An 18,669-nucleotide genomic window follows, 5' to 3' on the forward strand; every position below is an offset into this window, starting at 1 on the left:
CCCAGACCCGAGGTGAACTGCAAAATGTAAACCGGCCAAGGGGAGACGGCGCGGCGTGCAGGGCTGTTTCCTCACGACATTAACCTCTATACACGCGTAGGCCACCCCTTAGCCGCCTCTGGCGCCCTTGTGCTTCTTGTCGCCGGGAATACCCTCCACGTAGCGGTACGCCTCGATGCCTTGGTCCAGCAACGCCTCCTCCACCACCTCTCGCACGCGCCGCTCCACCTACGCATCCGATGCACAACCCAACTTACGGAACGTGCAAGCCCGATGCAAAACGCAATGGAATTGCGTCCAGCAACGGCACCATCAGCAGTATGAGCAACAGCATCAGCGGGCATTTAAAAGCAGCACAATAATAAGCAGCAGCGTTACGCGTCGGTACTGTATCGGTGTTCCGGTTATCCAGATCGCACGTCGTTCTCAGAAGACGAGGATGGTTCCCTTCAAGGAAGGCCAGATCTGACGACACGATCAGATTAGTGATGCCACATGCGGCGTGAGTTTGGGACAAATACGGTAGGAACCTAACCCTCTACGTGAACGGACGCGCGGACAAGCAGGGTTACAATCAAGGGTACAGTTTGGGAACCGCAAATTCCCAAGGACAAGCCTACCTGCGCATGCCGTGCCTCCACGTACACCTCAGGGTTGTCTTGTCGCCCAGCCACCGCCGCGCGTCGTCGCTGCGCACCTCCCCGGCCAGCCGACCCCGCAGCATCGCTGGGCTCCACGCCACCCGCTGCCGTCGCAGCCACGTCGCTTGCCAAACCAAACTCCTCGCCGCCATCGCCGCCGCCTGCAGCCGCCGCCTCCTGCTGCCTGCGCGCCTGCGCGGCCTTGAGCAGCCGATCCGCCCGTTTCAGCGCCTCGCTGCGCAGCTTCTCAGAAACCTTACGCTCCGCTACCTCTCTGGGACCGCAACACATGAGGAAACGAGGGAAAATCAGTAACATGGCCGTGAACGGGATATTTACGAAAAGGGACGGAAACGACTGGAAAGCAACGTGCAGGACGAAACAAAAGGTGAAGAGCGGTGAAGAGATACAAATCTGTACCCCATTCCATCCCACCCCACTGCGCCCCATCCGACCGCACCCCGCAGCCACGCCATACATTTCTGCGCGGGTCCGGTATGCGCCGCCTGCCGCGGCCGCGGATGTGGAGGTCTTGCGAGCGCTGGCAGCTCGGTTGTCCGGGGGCTTGTTAATCATCCACTCTACCAGATAGGGCGGCGGCGGCGTCCGGCGCACCTGGGGAAAGGAAAGAAGGGAGGGAAAAGGGGAGACACATGTCATCATAGACGACACGTCTAGAAAGATACCGGACCTGAATACACCACACCACGGGCGCTCGATCGGAGGCTCGTAGGACACAATGCCCCTGGAGCTTTACAGCGGACAACGAGAAGATAACGTGTTTGCAAGCAGGATCGGGCACAAGAAATGAGGCCTGGATCATGAGGTCAAGGGAGAAGGGGCTCCTAGCATCGGGGCGCAGCTAGAAACCAGTGCAGGCGCGGTAGCCGATATACGTTTTTAGGCAGTAAGTAAGTACCGCAATACCGTGTTCCTTTTTAGTCAGCACAGCTGCAGCAGCTGCAGTGCCAAGGCGCCCGTCACACCGTTGTGCTGGTGTGTGTATGCTTGGGCGTGTGTGTCTTGTGTGTGTTCCACACGCAAGGAAAATTGGTTCTTCCGGCTGCCACGCCCGTTCCCGTCCCCGTCCACCTTGCCACGTGCGGACTTGAAGGGCCACCGAGTCTCGGGAAGGAGCTCCGCATCCAGCTGGGGAGGGCGGGGCGAACGGAGAGGTGCAGACGCCCATAGGCGGTACAGCGAGTGGCAGCAGAACAGACGGCCAGTGCAGGACAGGTTAGATGCCAACCGGCGGGTCAAGGACGAGTTCATGGAGCACAATCCTGCAGCGCGTAATCTGGCACACTAGCAGCTGCAGCTGCAGCCACCCTTGCCGCCGCCGCCGCCGCCGCAGCAGCAGCAGCAAGGCGTTAACGAGGAAGGCAGACAAACAAACAAACAAACCAGGTTTGCAAACCAATGCACAACAACCCCACAGGAGGTCACCATTCCACCACGGACTCTCCGCAAAACTTTGACCGCGGGTCATCTACCAAGATGCCGCCCGACTGCGCCTCGTCTCACTGCCTTTCCCGGTTGTTGTCCTTGTTGCCCATCCTCCGGCTCGCAGGGCCGGCATAGCGCTCCCCCACCCCACGTGCTTAGTTCACCGCAACACCAACGTACCTGCATGTCCAGGATGATGCGTTGTCGCCGCTCCTGCGCCTTCCGGGCCTATGACAGAACAGTAGCAAAAAGGGTGCGCGGGGGTGAAGGACACCGTAATACCCTCCGTACCGGAGGCACGATGCGTGTGTGTGTGTATATGTGTGTTACACCTCCAGGTTGCGATACCCAGATAGAGAGGTGTAACGAGTGCCCATACGGGCAAGGTGCACGCACACCCAACGGCGATGGAGACCGCAGTTAATGGGCCCAGGTGGTGCACAATGCGATCCAAACCTCCCTGGGTTTCTTCCCCTCCCCGTAAGACATTTCCTGCTTACACAATTTTTTTGCACACATGCCATCGGGTCGGCCGGCGGTCCGGTTGGCTTTGGCAAATTGACTCGAGGTTCAGACCAAGCGAGTCACATAAGTACGGATGCTCCGAATGCTTTCCCCGCTTTCACAAAACTTCCGTACCGATTCCGGGTGACAGGACGTCATCCTCTCGCCTAATGTTACGCTGAATGTCTGTTCAAATCTCCTCCTACCACAGACTCAACTTCCCAGTGTTTGGGACCCCTTCGACCCCATCTCCGTCCTCAAACTGTTCACCCTCTTCCTCTACTTACCACCACCCAGTTCACACTGCTCTGACACTCACCCGGGCGGACTGCTCATCAGGCGTGGACCCATTCAATGCAAATTCCTACGGTTACGGTACGGCAATGAAGGCGCCGGCGGGGTAATTGCAGGTGTTTTGATGACTGTCATGTTAAATGTTGGCGGCGGCAGCAGGAAAAAGTGACCCGAAAGATCAGCAAGCAGGAACGGTGTGTCGCGTTCAAGTTATATATACAACCGACAGACGATGAGTTGCGTGTGCACAGCTACGGCCGCTCTCAACACACGAACTGCAGGTTACGCAGCTGTGCATTTCGACGTAAGGATGTTTCCTTTTAAAACACAAACAGTACTCCTTCCCCTACTGCGACTGCTAGTACTACTGCTCTATTCATGGCGCAGGTACGGTACCTGTGGCACGGTGACGCGCTTGCGAACGTTCGCTCGCGTTTGCGCCATGTGCACCTCGAACTGCCGGTGTAGTGAATTGAAGTCGGGCACGGCGCCAAGCGGCTTGGGCGGATGGGGGTTCAGTGCGGGGTCCACGGCGCGCAGCCGCTCGCGGTAGGCGCGGTCGGCGGCCTTGCGCCTATAGGCGAAGCGAAAACAGCAAAGATGAAACCAGGCAGTGATCTGAGACGGTGGTTTCTCGGGACAACTATAACCGGTGAAGACGCGCGGTTCACGGCTGGCGGGTGATGGGGACAGAGGAACATGATAGGAGGCCGAGTGCGCAGGACGATATGCGGATTTGAGGAAGTGTCACAACCCCCCGGCAAGGACACCGATATTGTGGGGCTTCAGGCGGAGGCCTGAGGGCCCTATGTCTTTAAAAGGCCGCAAAGTGATGCTGAAGTCTGAGCGGACCCAGCCCCCAACGGAGCGGCTTCTCACGGTCTCATGGAACCTGACCGGATCTGTGTTGTGGTAGGCCAGTATGTCGGCGCATGTGCTTACAATCTGTGTCTTTGCATTTGTCTGTATGAGTGTATGAGTTTATCTGCTTGTGTTACAAAGCTGCAACACCTACTTCATACGAGCTCCTAGGCGGACAAGCCAACGCACCTCTGCTGAGCCTCCCAGGCCGCCCGCTCCCGGGCCGCCTGCCTCGCCTCCTCCACCCGCTTCTTGGTGGACTCCCTCCTCGCCTCAAGCTCCAACATCATCGTGCGGAAGCGTTCCTGCGGGGCCCCCGTGTGTGCGCGCAGAATGCCCGTGTATATGTGTATCCATCCAAGTATGCATATGCATGCGAATGTGGGCGAATGTAGGTGCGGATTGTAGGTGCGCATTGTAGGTGCGCAATCCACCGTCTGTGCATGCGCACGTCTGTGTGTGTTTAAATGGACTGAGCCGCAAGGTGTAAAGTGTTGAAGTTGTCACTTGCGCAACTTCACTGCATGTGGTATGTGTACATGTGTATATCTATTTTATGCTTCTGGAAAACCGAGACATCGTCCCCGAGCGGAATGGAAAGATGCCGGCTGTCGTTTGGTTGCGTGTGGGTGAGCCCTAATCCCCTTTCCTACCCCTTGTCGCCAGTTCCACTGCATTTCCGGAAGCGGTTCCGGAGCGGATGCGTGCAGGCGGGCACACGTGCGCGTCCAGATGCATGTATGCATGTGTGCGCGTAAAATTGTGTGCGCCTATGTCTAACACCTTGAGCTACGCCACCTGTAAAGGTGCGGACGTATATGTATGTATGTCGTGAGGGCGCGTGCGCGCGTGTGCATGTGCTGTGTGCACCCGGGTATGCCGGTCTTCCCCCCCGGGGCTCCCGGGGTCCAGGTTTCCCCACGTTGCAGCTGCTACAGCAGCTGCTTGCAGCAACACCAGACACGTGCCCTACAGCATCATCATCATCATCAGCAGCAGCAGCAGCAGCAGCATCAGCAGCTACAGCATCAGCAGCTACAGCAGCACCACCATCACCAGCTGCTGCTGTAGCTCACCTCCTTGGTGCTCTGCGGCACATCTCTCGCTCGGAAAGACACCTGGAAGCGGTTCGGGTCTTTGGCCGCCCGTGCTAGTGCCTCGCGCTCCTCCAGCTGCTGCTTGTCCCGGTAGTAAAAGGAGAACGGCCGCTCAAGCATGCTGATGATGCGGTCAGGGCGGGTGGGACGGGATTGGAATTACGGTCGGGTTGTTGCGCAGGGCCCGCCTGGCGTGGGATCATGGCCATCCTGGTCAAGCATCACCCCTCATGACTCATGAGCCATCCGGGCATGGCTCATCGCCTCATCAAGCGTCCTCATTTTTTTCATAGCCCTCTGTAAGAAGAGGTGCTGTATAGTACGGCGCACACATCGTAAATACGTACGCGCTAAAGCGCTCTGCCAGCATCCCGAGAGGCCTTTTCGGCGGTCCACCTACGACAGCCTCATTCCGCGTTTTTTGCATGGTTGCATGGTTACATGATCCCCCTCGGCATACGCGCGGGCTGTTGCAACCCACACCGTGCGGTGGAGAGGATGGGCAATAAATTTCCACCCCATCCTCCCATGCAGCATAACAACACGGACAGCAGCAGTAGCAGCTGTAGCGGCACTAGAGGTAGCCTTGCCCCGTGCCGCACCTGGCCAATTCATCCAGTCGCTGCTCCTGGTTGAGCTGCCGTTTGGCCTGCAGTACAGCCACAGTACGACACAAAATAGCGCAGCAGAGACAACTTCGTGTAGCGCAGCGTAGCTGGGCATTTGTAACAGCATTAACAACGTTGGGCCATACAGGGCCGTGTACGAGGATGCATTTCACGAGACCTGCGGTTGCGTCCCGCCTTCTCCATCTCGGAGCCCTGCTGCCGCATTCTGGCGCTCGTACTCACGTAAGGCCCGTACGCATGTGACGCGCTTTCCTTTCCTTCTCCCTCCACCATCACCACCGCATCTGGGCCTCTTTTACACCTCATCCCCAACCCTTCCTCCCCGTCCTCCTCTCACCTCCGCCTCCAGCAGCATGCGCTCGTAACGCGGCTCGATGACTGCGGACGGTACGGGCTTGGCTCGGAAGCGGCGCTTGTGCGCCTCCTCCTCCTCTGCGCGGCGGAGGGCCAGATCCTGCTCCAGCTTGACCTGGGTGGCAGAGGGGAGGTAGGCAGCGGGCGGCCGCAGGGGGGTACCGGGGACGGGAGTAATCTCCGGAAAGAGATTGCTACATCGCCTCTTTGTCGGGGCATGGACTGCACGTTGCGTTGGGGGACCAACGAACACACACACACACACATACACATACATATACATACATATACACGCATCCACACACACACAACATGAAGATGTTCATCAACCATGTTCCCACCTTCCCAAAGAACCATACATACATACATACATACATACATACATACATACATACATACATACACGCGCGCAGGTTTAGAGTACGCGGCGTTCCCTTCTAACGCACAGGACACACACGAGCACTACGGCACTACAGCACTAGGGCCGCTGTCTCCTCAGCTCGCCACAGCTCCATACGTAAAACACACACAGCCCCAGCGCAAGCACACCACCAGGCCGTGCAAGCCCACTCTCTTGCCTTGCTGATGGGTTTGGGTCTGGCCTTCTCTCGCTCCTCAAACTGGAAGGGCTCCGGAATAGTGCTCTTGAAAAACAGGCGGCGTCGTGTACGGCGGTGCGGGTGGTCGCCGTCGGGTCCCTCAGAAGCGTAGCCGCCACCCCCGGGGGACCTGATTCACGAGCGGACGCGCATGAGGGGCTGATGTTAACTAACGTTGTGGGTAAGGGTTTCGGGGTTTCAGGGCTTTCTAGTTGGATTGCAGGTCCAAGGAGGCGAGGGAGGGCCGTTTGAAGAGCATTTTTACTCGGTAGGAGGGATGGACGTGTCACACAGGGCTGGGCGGGGGCTGGTGGTCGGGACGGTGTGGTGGAGGCGGCCACTTTTCCCCCTCCTCCCTCTTCCTTTCCCCTCCCCCCTCCCTCAACTTTGGCCGCTTGCGTTTGGAACATGTCAGTTATCTGCGTTCGTCCTTTCCTTTACCCCGCCCTTCCCCCTCATATCCTCTCGAGGAATCTTGTTTCGCAGCATTTACCTGCCTAACCCCTCTCCCCCTCCCCCTCCCCCTGCCCTCCCCTCCAGGCTCCAGCCCTCTTCCCCAAAGCCCTCCCCTCACAGCGGCATCTCCGGTGACACCACTGGCACGAAGTGCTCCCTCAGCAGCCCCTCCTCCGCATCGGACAACACGGACCGCTGGGCAGCAAGTGCGGACAGCGGGGACGACGGCGCCACCGCCGCACCTGCGGCGGTGCTGCCGCCGGCACTGCTCGCGGACTGCACCCGCCGCTGCGGCAGGTAGCCGTCCTGCAACCGTATCAACACACACACACACACACACACAAAAAAAAAAAAACATATTCCCATACGCAAGAGCGGTGGGGTAGTAGAGGACGCAGAAAACACATCAAACATGAACATGGTGTCTACATATACATATAATCCACACAACAAATACAAGTGAGTTCGGGCGCATATCTTCCTGCAGGCATATGCCACAGAAGACACGTCACCGAGCGGGGGTTCGGGGGCTCTGTATGTTAGGCGGCGTGCTCATGGACGTGGAGGACGCACAACACAGCAGCTGCTGCTTCGCATCTCAGAGCCCTGCTCCAGCAACTTACACAATCTCGGCCACCCAGCCTCCCTACCAGCCAGCCTACTTTGCTGCACCTTACCCCACCATCATACCGCCACCCGCTCCTCTACACCCACATGCACCTCTGTTTGGTCGACCTTCTGGTTTGGTAATCTGGCATAACTGGCTTCTTCCCCACCCGTCCCATCCCGTCTCTATCCACACATAGTACTCACGTACCCACCTAACCCCCCGCCCAGCCAGCTCATGCACCCTCCCCCAACGCAACTACCCCTCAACCCACCTCAGGACCAAACCGCTGGCGATACTCATCCATCCAGGCGTCCCGCTGCTCCCGCTCGGCCTGCAGAACGGGGGTCGCAGTTGAGGTGGGGTACGGAGCGCTTCCGGCACCTCCGAAAGGCATCAAAATCAGCCGTGTTGGCCATCACACGCAACCTCTGATTGGCAGTATCATCCCTACAGGAAAGGGACTCGAGGGACCACGTCATAAGGCTAGACCCTTTCCCTCCCTCCCATCGCCGCTTTCCCCTCCTTTCCATCCCTCGTGGCATTTGATTTTTTTGGCAATTTATTTTTTTGATTTTTTTGCGATTTGCGTTTGAAGGTTCCCTCTTCCCTCATTTGAAGGTTCCCTCTCCCTTCCCCACCTCTTCCGCCCGGCGCCGTGCCTCCTCCTCTGCGGCAATCTGTGGGCAAAGAAGCCAAGGCCGGAGGAGCGCACGTCCATGGAGGATGTGGGTACAGGAATGCAGGAGGGCAGGATGGAGGGAAGCACCCGGGGGGTTGGGAGGGTGCTGCCCGCAGGACCCGGGGCGGCCACTCCTTTCTCCCGCACCTGACCCAACCCCCTCCCTGCGTCCCTTTTCCAGTCCGTTACTTACCCCCCCTCCTTTGTCCGCCCCACCTTCTCAGAGTCCTGCACCAGCATCTCAGTCGCCTCGTCCCGCTCCAGGTCAGAGTCGTAGTCGCCGTCCACGGCCCGCCGCTGCATCTCCATATCCACCTGGGAGGCACCGGGTCGCAACAGAGCGGAACAGAGAGAGGGGGAGGGGGCAGGGGAGGTAAGACGAACCACTGGCGAATGGAGAGAGAGAGGGAGGGAGGGAGCACAGGAACTGTGTGAATTTCGTGTACAAGGTGTGTTTGGACCAGGGGGGCCCCCCAGGGGGACGCGGGTAGGTCGTGTGTCGTCTTGTCCTGGCAGCAGCATATCAGAAGGGGAAAACTGAAGTGTATTAAAGATTATACCAAGGTGACTTCTAAGTATTTGGCGTGAGTGAGTGAGTGCGCAGCGGTGGCGTTTTAGCTCGGGGCGAGCTAGTGCCAACCTCGTGCGTCCTGGCATACGACAGCCCACGCTTCGGTGAATCAAGGCTCGGGGGGCCCCCCTTCCTCCTACTGCTCCAGGGAAGCAGTACTCACTCCCTCTGCTTGCAGGTAGTACCCCTCTGCTTGCAGGTACCGCCAACTTGTGTAACGGGTAGTCACTCTCCATCTCGTCTCTTTTGCGAACGATTGGTAAGGGAACAACGCAGATAACAGCTTTATCCTCCGTCTTTTCCTCTTTTTGTTCTCTATGACCCATTTCTTCTTCTTCCTTGCATCTTACCCACTCTGAACTCCCCTGAGGCCTCAATTCTTCCCTGACCCTTCCTCCTTCCTGCGCCCTCCTCCCCATCCCTGCACGCTCTGCCGGCACAGGCGCGGGGCGTCCACCGCAGAAGCCGCATCTCCGCTTCTTCCACACGCACCTGCCGCTGGTACTCCTCGTACCGGGACCTGTCGTACGCGCCCATCGCGATGCGCTGCTCGTCGGAGCCCAGCAGGCCCAGATCCTGACGGGAGGTGGCGACGGACCTGGCGCGGCCCAGGTAGTCAACGGCGGGGCCAGCGGCGGCTGCCGGTTGCTGCTCATGCCGCGGAAGCCTGCGGAGAAAGCGTGAGGGGCTATGAGGACGAGGTGGCCTTGTGGGATGGGTGATAGGAGCACCGGACAGCCCCAGAAACAAGAACCCAGGCAGGTACAGATGGAAAGGCTGGCGGCAGGCCTACCCATAAAGAGAGGTTATGGGCGTTTCATGGGTACGGCGGCCACAGGCCAGCACACCCAACCCACCGCTCTACTCCCTGAAGGAGCTGCAGGACCTCCTCCGCTTCCTCTTCCGTCGCCGTAGTCGTCGCCGGCGCGGCGGCTCCGAAACCACCCTGCGATGTCGGTGGCGCCGATAGCGGCCGCGACTGAGACTGCTGCTGCTGCTGCTGTCCCTGTCCACTCCGGCGATACATGGCTCCCACATACTCCTGCTGTTCCGGCAGTGACGCCAACACCGCCGCCGCCGGGGAGCCGTAATAGGCGCGGGCGCTGTAAAGTCCCCCCCCGCCGTCGCCGCGCGACGGCCCCGCCGAGTCGTACACGCCGCCAGGGCTGGCGCTGGCGGGTCGTTGGAGACGCCCCGGCGAGTGGCTGTAGAGGCTGGGGTGTGGCGGCGGCGGTCCGAAGGCCCCTCTGCTGTATGCTGAAGCGCTGGTGCTGTAGTAGCCGACGCGAGAAGGCGAGCGGGATCCGGAGCGGGTGGGTCCAGGGGAGGCGCCTGGGGAGGGGGACCGGGAGCCGGTGGCAACTGCTGCTGTCATCTGCTCGCTGCGGGCGATTGCATCCAGTGCACGTCGCTGGACCTGCGAAAACAGGTGGATCGTGGACGTGGGGCGGGAAGGTAGGCTCAGGAATGAAAGGCCGCAGACTGGAAACCTTGAAGCGCACGTCTTGAAGCTTCAAGACGCAATAATGAACGCCATGGCAGAGTCGCACAAGGCGCAACCCAAGCACCCAACCCTAGCTACCTACTCTTCCTCCCGCCAACACTGCGGCAGCAGTCTGCCACTAACCCACCACCCCACACCAAACCACCCAGCCGCCACGCCATCCGCCCACCTGCCGCGTGGCCTGCCGCAGTGTCTCCCCCTCCTCCTCCAGCTCCCGCAGCCTCGCGCGACCCGCCTCACGCGCTGACGCCAGTCTGTCCACATCCGCCGCAAGCTGCTGCGTACTGGGACTGCCGCGTGGGGAGGCGTAGTACTGCCGGCGAGCCTCCGCTATCGCGGCCCTGAAGGTGTGGGATTAGGAACACCAAAAGGGAAAGCGAGCTCAGACGTTGGGAGGGTTTTCTAATGTGTACATGATAAAAGGGGCATTGCTAGAAGGGGCATTGCTAGAAGGGGCATTGCTAGACAGAGGTGTGCGCGGGAAGTGGGACGGGAAGGGCGAGTTATATTATGCAAGTTGCAGAGGAGGAGAGGAAGTTACGGGGAAGGGACGGAGGGTGGCCAGGAGGTGACGTGAGGGAGCCGTGGCGAGGTGCAGGACGGTGACGAGGAGCAATGGCACTGTGGGCACACGGGAGAGGAGCTGAGACAGCGAGAACTAGAGAGCAGCGGAACGCGTCCCTGGCCCCCTCCGGCAGCCCCCTTTCCTTCCCACTGCGTTTCCCACTTTCTTTCCTTTTCCCCAACCTCCCCATTCACCCATCCCATATGGACCTCGCCACAACCCAGGGCGCATACCTCGCCTTCTCCTGCCACAGCTTGCGTCGCTCGGCCTGCGGACCCCGCGAGACCCCGCGAGACGCGACGGACCAGACACGGGGGTGAATCCTATGAACAAGTCAAAAAGAGATAGCTTCCGGCCGACAAAGGGGCTGGGTGGGAATCATATGCAAGAACCGATTGGCACGGGTGGAATGGGGATGGGAATGACGTTGGGATGGGGGAAGCCGCGCTAGCGGCAGGCGGCCGGGTATTTTAACAGGCTCGTCTCAGAATTGGTCTCTTCAGCCCTGGAGGGAACTCGACAGTCGGCCTAGCGGAGGTGCACACACAACCCCATTCGGTTTTACCCAGCTCTGGGCCCGCTAGCCTCTTCAGACTACATAGGCATATTGCTTGGGAGCTTGGGGAAGGAAAAACACACACGTGCGCACACGTCACGTGGGTTGGGCTTTCCCTGGACTAAACTGCTGCTTTCCGGTGCTACATCTGCAATCTCCCCCCCCCTCAAACCCAACCCGCTGCCCCCTCCCTCTTGCGGCAATCCCCATCCCCCTCTGGCTTGTTCGGCCTGTGCTGCCCGTCCAACACACAGCGCAGCACACATACGCAAGACATCACGCATATATGACACGCACATCACACATCATGCACGCACGTTTATGCACAGCACGCCCCCACACGCATAGCATACGCAGCGCACGCGCACACATACTCAGATACACAGATACACACCGCACCTCCAGCTCCCTCTCCTGCGCGGGAGATCGAGCATAGTGCTGCTCCGCAATCGCCGGGTGCGCCTCGTCAAAGCTAAAGCACCGCTGCTGCAGAGGAGCATGTGCGCCGAAGGAGCGCGGCTGCGAGAAACGGTAGTCGGGTACGCCATGGGCCTCTCGGTGCTTCCGGAGGCGGTACCTGGCGCGGGGTTCAGCGGGGTCGAGGAGAGGGGTTTCCAAGGGAGTGCCGTAAGAACCCGATAGCGACAAGGCCCCACCGAAAACCCGAGAAACGAACGCTCATCCCCCTGGGGGACGGGCCTTGGTGAAACAGAAGACAGAGGGTAGGACAGACAGTGGAAGCCCTCGCAGCGGCGGAGATAGCCGCCACGGCAAAAAAGCCGTGGCACTCGAATGCGGCGGAGCTGGGAGGGGTGTCGGTGTGTCGGTGTGAGGCGCAAGAGGCTTTTTTCAGGAGGAAAGGACCAAGCAAGCAAACAGGATCAAGATATACTGTAGTAGCGATGAGCTTTACGTGCGCGCATGTCGTCAGCTGAATTTGACTATAAACAGGAATATGCATAGAGATTGTGTGGGACCTGGTGCCCCACAGCACCTTCCTACACCCCACGTTACCCTCCTCCAGTTTCTGTCCACAGCCCAGCCCTCCATCTTCCCCCGCCTGTCCAGCCCTCGGCGAACAGAACGAGGCACTTCCTACACTGCCGGGTGTGACTTTACCGAGAGGCCCTTCAGTCGGGGTTCCACCCTCCCCAGCCCCACAGAACACACATCACCACCATGACCATGACCATGACCATGACCATGACCACCACCATGACCATCACCGACCTCCACAATTCACCGCACTCACTGTCCATAGAATTGCTCCGAAACATCCGATGCACGAGCTCGGTTACCCAGGTTTGGCGACTGCGACCGCACGCTATGTTGAGCTCCGGGAGAGGGCTGCGGCGATTCCCCGGGCCCAGGCGACCGGGAAGCCTGGTGACGCTGCTGCGGTTGTAGCTGCAGCTGCGGTAGCTGCTGCGGCGACCGAGCTTGCTCCGCTGCGGCTGCGGCCGCCGCGGCTCCCTCTTCGCGGTGGGTTGCGCCTGGGCTCCGCACCGGCACCCCCTCGCGATCAATGCCTGGGTCATTTAGCATCAGTGCCACACGTGTCGCCTCATCCACATCCTCCAGCCTTCGGTACGACCATCCCGGATGATGATGATGATGAGGAGGAGGAGGAGGAGGACGGGGAGGAAGAGGAGGGTCGCAGGGGCGGAGGGTCGATTAACTCCAAAGTATTCATGTGAATTGTGGAATATAAACCGCCAGTGTCCAACTAACGCACCAACTAACTGGGGCGGGGAAAGGTTCCCGCGGGAAGTGTGTGTGTGTGTGTGTGTGTGTGTGTGTGTGTGTGTGTGTGTGTGTGTGTGTGTGTGTGTGTGTGTGTGTGTGTGTGTGTGTGTGTGCAACATCGAGAGAAAGCCCAACTGCCGACGTCCCGCGACCGCGGGGTGTGATGGGAAAGGAAGCTGCTTCAGATCCGGAAGAGAACCCAAATCCCATCGTCCCCGTTCCCTGCCTTGTATCTACGAGGGTGATGGGGACGGGGGGGAAGACGAACCACGGACGAGTGAAGCTGTTGCCAGGGCAAGAGTGTACCAGACGTAGAACTGACCAAAAGGCGTTCTTGAAGGCGGCGACCTCGGGATGACGTAGTGAAGATGATGTCGGACAACTACCTACCTAGCGCGCCAAGACTAAAATAAGCGCGGAAGAAAAGCAGTAATGGGATGGGTGGTGGTGGTGGTGGTGGTCCGGTTACGATACGTTCCTCTCCAGCTTATGCATCTTACCGCATGTTGGCGATTCCAGACACTGGTGCCCAGGCCGGCAGCCGGGGGACCGCGGGACGGTTGCCCGTTGCACTGCCACGACCTGTCCCGCCGCCCCCGCCCGCGTCCTTACGGGCACTCGGCACTGCCGGCGGGGCACCCCGGGGAGATGGAGCCCCGAGCGGCCTCCGCGGCGTCGCGCCGACCCTTGGGGTGCCGCCACTGCCACTGCCACTGCCACTGGCACCCGAGGGCCGGCCGGAGATTTTGGCACCGAGGCCGCGCCGCGGCGTCGTGGAGGTTGAGCCAGCGGAGCCGCGTCCACCGCCGCCGCCGCCGACGGGAGATGTGACCTCGGACGCCGACGGCTGCTGCTCTGAGGTGGCTGGGTCGTTGGAGGGCTGCTGGCTGGGGCTGTTGGGGCTGGGGGCGCTGGGGCTGGCGCTGCGGCTGCGGGACGCACCATCGGGGGAGGAGGACGTGCGGCGGCGCCGGTCGCCTGCAGCCGAAATCGCCACACGCAGCGATGGGTGCGGGGCACGGAGAATAAAGACCCTAGTGGCGCAGCTTTCGCGCAGTATGGAAACAAGGGGGACTCGGGGGAAAGGTACGGCTATGGGAGGGAAAGCCAAGGCGCCCCGCACCTTCCCCATCCCACGCTTCCCCCCAGCCTCGGCTTCTCACGCCGCACAGAAAGACCTTCATCCGGGTTTCATTCCTTAACGGCCGCCCGCGCTCGGAATGGACCTCGTCCCGTGGAACAATGTCTGTTGCTTACCCTCCCACAGCCTGCCCAGCCCCTCCTTTGCTCCCCCCCAGCCGGAACCCTGCCGCCTCTGCTCCCCACCCTACCCCCCCCACCCTCCACCGTGTGACCGGCGGCCAACCCCCCATCCCACCCCACCACACACCCCGGCTCACCCGTCACGGCCGTCAGCCCGGGTCGTCTGATGGGGCCGCTGACAGGCACACCCGAACGGAAGGGCGGCTGCTGTATGGTAGGGCTCCTGTCGTACGACCGACGCGAGGGTGTCGTACCATAACTGACCGAGGACCTACAGCAACGGGCCATGAGGTTGAGGCGGAAAGCGTGAAAGCGAGGGGATTGAGGACACTTCCTGAACGTCAAGGACAATTTCACATCAGAAATGAAGGGAGTTTGTGTGGTGCTAAGCTAATCCCCACAAACTGTGGAAGTTGAGAAGGGCTCCCTGGAGCAGGAGTACGAAATAGTACGAAGAAAATAGAACCCAGATCCCGGATCGGGACAGAGATCGGGACAGGTTATCAATTCAAATCGGAACCAAAAGCCCTCGGGGGCTATGTGTCTGAGCGCCTGTCGCGAGCCAGGAGGCCCCGCTGCAGCTCCAGTGCGCACTTAAATGTCGGAAAATCCGCCCGGTCATACCTCCATTCCCATCCTCCCTCCTTCCCTTCTCCTTTCCTCCTTTCGGAGTCGTTTGGCGGCGGCGCACCAGGGAAGTTTGGCCAGTGGCGACGGGGTGGTGTTTGTCCTTACCGTATTCGCCAAGCATGTGGCGCACATCTGGGCATACTGCCCGTTACGTGTGTTTGATGTAAGCGCGTCTGACGTAAGCTGACGTCCCTAGCCCAACCTGGAGCACGGCGTGAATCTTAGCCGTAGCCAACTCCAGAGTCGTCACAGGCGCCAATCCAGATCCAGATCCAGACCCAGATCCATTTTTTCTTCCTCCCTTCTCCCTCCTCATATACCGGTTCCAGCATCATTGCCGCATGCCTTGTGGCCCTGTTCATCTCCCCCCCACCGCCACTTACCTCAGTGGAGAAATCCCGGTGTCAGGACCGCCGCTGCTGCCGCCACCGCCGCTGCCGCCGCTGCGGTCGCGGCGGTACCCATATCCATCGTAGGAGTAGTGCTGGGCGCTTTCCGCGTCCGGCGTGTACGGTTCAGGCGAGGAACCGCCGCTGCCGCTGCCGCCGTCACCGTAGCCGCCGCTATCCGCACCTACAGTACAGGACACCACCGCGTGGATCCGGCTTAAATCGGGGGCTGGGCTCAGGTTCACGTCATGATGCCATTATGTGTCAAGGTTGGAGGTCTGCAAGGGAGTTGGGAGTCCAAGGCAGGACTTCGATCGTGCCAGGGTGTTCGTCTGCTCACCTGTCGCCTGATAGGCCACGCTAGGCGAGGAGTCGTAGAAGTCCAGTGGTGGAGGAGGCGAAGACGGGCCGGGAGGCGGGCTGTACGCTCCTCGAGATGCATTGCCATAGGAGTATGGGGACTCTTCAGCTGGCAAGGGGGGGAGGTTTGCCGGGGGACGGCGCGACGGTGTCTTACTACTGATAACTACATGCCTGACTGGCGGGGTTAGAGACGCACGTGAACGGAGAGGTTTCCTTCGCCTGTTGGCACAGAATTGATAGACACAAAGCAAACAAGTTTGCCATCTCACCAGCGCGACGGCGAGGTGTCGGCGAGCTGGCATCCTCGACCAATAAGTCACGCGCGTTGGGTGGCAAGCCCGACGGGACGGGCGTGTCAAATTCAAAGAAATCATCGAACTCAGGAGTGGGTTTGCGGACTGTAGCCTCCGCGGGTCTCACGACTTCTCCTTGACTGCGTCGCTGATCGATAGCCTGCGCTTTCGCCAACCGGCACGGTAAACGTTTACTAGTCAAATCTACAATCTCGCCATGCAGTCGCATAAGCGATGCACTTTGCACCTGTAAGGACAAGCTTACACATGGCTAGCTGGGTTCACTTACCTGCAACGATCCCATGGTCGCCAGATCATCAGCCCCGAAATGACGGAGAACTGGGTTCCTCCTGCCATACATTCCTGCTTATTCTCACAGCTTGGCCTCTGGTTGCCTCGGTCAACAGCACTTGACAGCTAGCTTACAAATCTCAAAAAAGGCATTCTTAACGACTAGTTCATATCATATGTGGAATTTAATCCTGTTCATCATTTGGGGTTGTGACTAATCATAAGGTGTCGTTGTGCTCCCAGTAAGCTACTCTATGCGAGCATAACCCAGCTACGTCAATGGACGCTTATGCAATGCTTTATCGGCTAGACAGCCAAATGCCCTTCATTTTGTCTTTCAGCCCAAGTTGCGCCGATGGATGACTTCCCCAGACTGTCGATGACGTACGACATCCGTAACACTGCAATGCGATACATGGCCATGCATAATTGGTATAATTTAATTTTACGAATAGGACTTTTAAGAAAGGGAAGTCCAAAGGTTAGCGGTGAGGACTTCTCTCCAGACGCGGCTCGCTGAGCCGCCGTGGCGGGCGTCGGACCCGAAGTTTCGGTTATGGAGGCTAACATGGCCTGGCGCCAGGAATCATTCGCTTAAGAACTTGTTGAAAATTGATTATACTGACGACGCTAAATATACATGAGCGCCTTCACGCAGCACCTTGTGAGGCTCCGTCCAGAACCATACAGCATGCAGCCATGCCATCGTCGCACCACGTCAGGCACGTGCCGAACCCGAATGCGGAGAGCTGCTGGGCACGCGAGGCTGCTAAGGATAAGGCCCCGGATGCCCGTCTGCCTGATCGCCCAACCCCGGACTAGCCTAGCTTTGCAAGTCCACCCAGGTCCACCTCTTCAACTGCGATGACACGTGCTAACCAAGTGCAACCCTTCGCCACGTTACATGAAGTCTTTGATCATTTCCACAGCATGTCAAACAACTTTACGCATCTCTCTTGATGTTAAGGTGCCGCAACAGGCCCCAGCCCCCACAGCTATGGAGGCTGCTGACACAGCCCTTGCCCCTGCACACACAGCAGGTGGAAATGTTGACCAAATGTGTACATGACGTCAGCAGGCATCCATCCGCAACTGGGTTGGCATTCAGCGGGGGGATCTCGTCCGAGCTTGTTGCCTGCCGTCGCGGCAGCTATCCACAAAGAGCGCGCCACCACCAGTCGCTGACAGTTGCTCCTGGCAGTAGATGCCACCAGTAGAACTTCTCGTAGTGTGTGCGCGCGCTAATGATCATCACTCGTTGGTATTGAACACGCAATAAACAGGTAAGGGCTCGTACTGCTATAAAATACGAGTGTACAAACTACATATGCCGTACGTACTTCGGAAGCCATTAAAAAGCCAAGGACGAGAACGACAGAAGATATTGTTCCAGCCCTGCGAGCAGCTATTCCAACGTATTACAGGATGGCTCCCCTTAGCTTGATGCTCCTACGCTGGCTAAGTCGTGGATTACATGTGAGAGGAGGCATGTCTCATGACCCTTGGCCACGGCAGAACTATGGATAACCCAGAGCCAGGCGGCCAACACACGCGCCTTGAGTTTTGCTTTTGAATGCTTCCAACCACCATCCCAACCTCGTCTTCATGTCGCGTCGTTTGTGAACCGCACTTGATTACCCTCTTGGTGAACTAGGGACTTCACGGATGAAAGCTCAATCACGGCAACCTCAGAGTATAGCTGTACAAACATAGTGACTGTCAGCCATCAAAGCTATGATCTATGCTCGCAACCACGCAAAAATTGCGTTCTGTTTGCCTTAATTTACAGTCAAAACTAACCACTAACTGCCAACTGCCATAAGACGGCCGACTACGGTATTGCTACCTGTTTCCCTCTGTGAGGCGAAGATTGGTTTTGAACTCCTTTCCTACTTGGGGTGGGCTCGCTGGTAGACATTGCAGAAGCTATCGCGTATACGGCGGTAAAAGTTCTTTTCGAATCAGGCACAGGATTCAAGGCCAAAATCAAGCCAATGTTTGGGATGTTGTCTATGTTGGTAGAAGTGCTGAAGAGCTTCTCGTAATAAGAGAAACACGCACCAACTTCTGAGATGTCGGGTTTAAGCTGGTGACTCCAGAGCTAAAGCTAACGTGTATTCTGTCCTGAAAACATTTCGCACTTAATCCTGCTAGGTGAATTACACTAGGGACGTCGGGCCGCCTGATACTGATCTCCGATACTTGCGCACCTTAAACACGGCTTTAGTGCCCTTCAAGCAAAGATACCCTGAGCGCCACAACTTCAGCAACGAAGTCTTAGGTATTCAGCACGGGATGAGCAGGTCGCAGAGCAGGTCCCCCAAAGAC

At 58.8% G+C, this 18,669-nt stretch overlaps 1 protein-coding gene across 1 annotated transcript; it reads right to left on the reverse strand.

Annotated features, from left to right (window-relative positions):
- Nucleotides 1–108: 108 nt before the first annotated feature.
- On the reverse strand, nucleotides 109–16,407 carry VOLCADRAFT_103831 (uncharacterized protein; the record flags this gene model as incomplete). Its single annotated transcript, XM_002948313.1, has 29 exons — nucleotides 109–228; nucleotides 621–915; nucleotides 1,102–1,256; nucleotides 1,333–1,455; nucleotides 1,734–1,790; nucleotides 2,268–2,315; nucleotides 2,911–2,955; nucleotides 3,282–3,558; nucleotides 3,936–4,024; nucleotides 4,823–4,964; nucleotides 5,446–5,492; nucleotides 5,810–5,941; nucleotides 7,000–7,076; nucleotides 7,124–7,187; nucleotides 7,763–7,822; nucleotides 8,130–8,168; nucleotides 8,387–8,485; nucleotides 9,234–9,408; nucleotides 9,599–10,158; nucleotides 10,415–10,586; nucleotides 11,044–11,078; nucleotides 11,766–11,943; nucleotides 12,619–12,948; nucleotides 13,613–14,005; nucleotides 14,055–14,090; nucleotides 15,389–15,578; nucleotides 15,735–15,863; nucleotides 15,954–15,976; nucleotides 16,340–16,407. 29 exons carry the CDS (start codon nucleotides 16,405–16,407, stop codon nucleotides 109–111), a joined length of 4,158 nt encoding a protein of 1,385 aa, XP_002948359.1.
- Between the last annotated feature and the right edge of the window lie 2,262 nt (nucleotides 16,408–18,669).

This window comes from Volvox carteri (genome assembly GCF_000143455.1).
Source record: "Volvox carteri f. nagariensis unplaced genomic scaffold VOLCAscaffold_9, whole genome shotgun sequence".
Lineage (NCBI taxonomy): Eukaryota > Viridiplantae > Chlorophyta > Chlorophyceae > Chlamydomonadales > Volvocaceae > Volvox > Volvox carteri.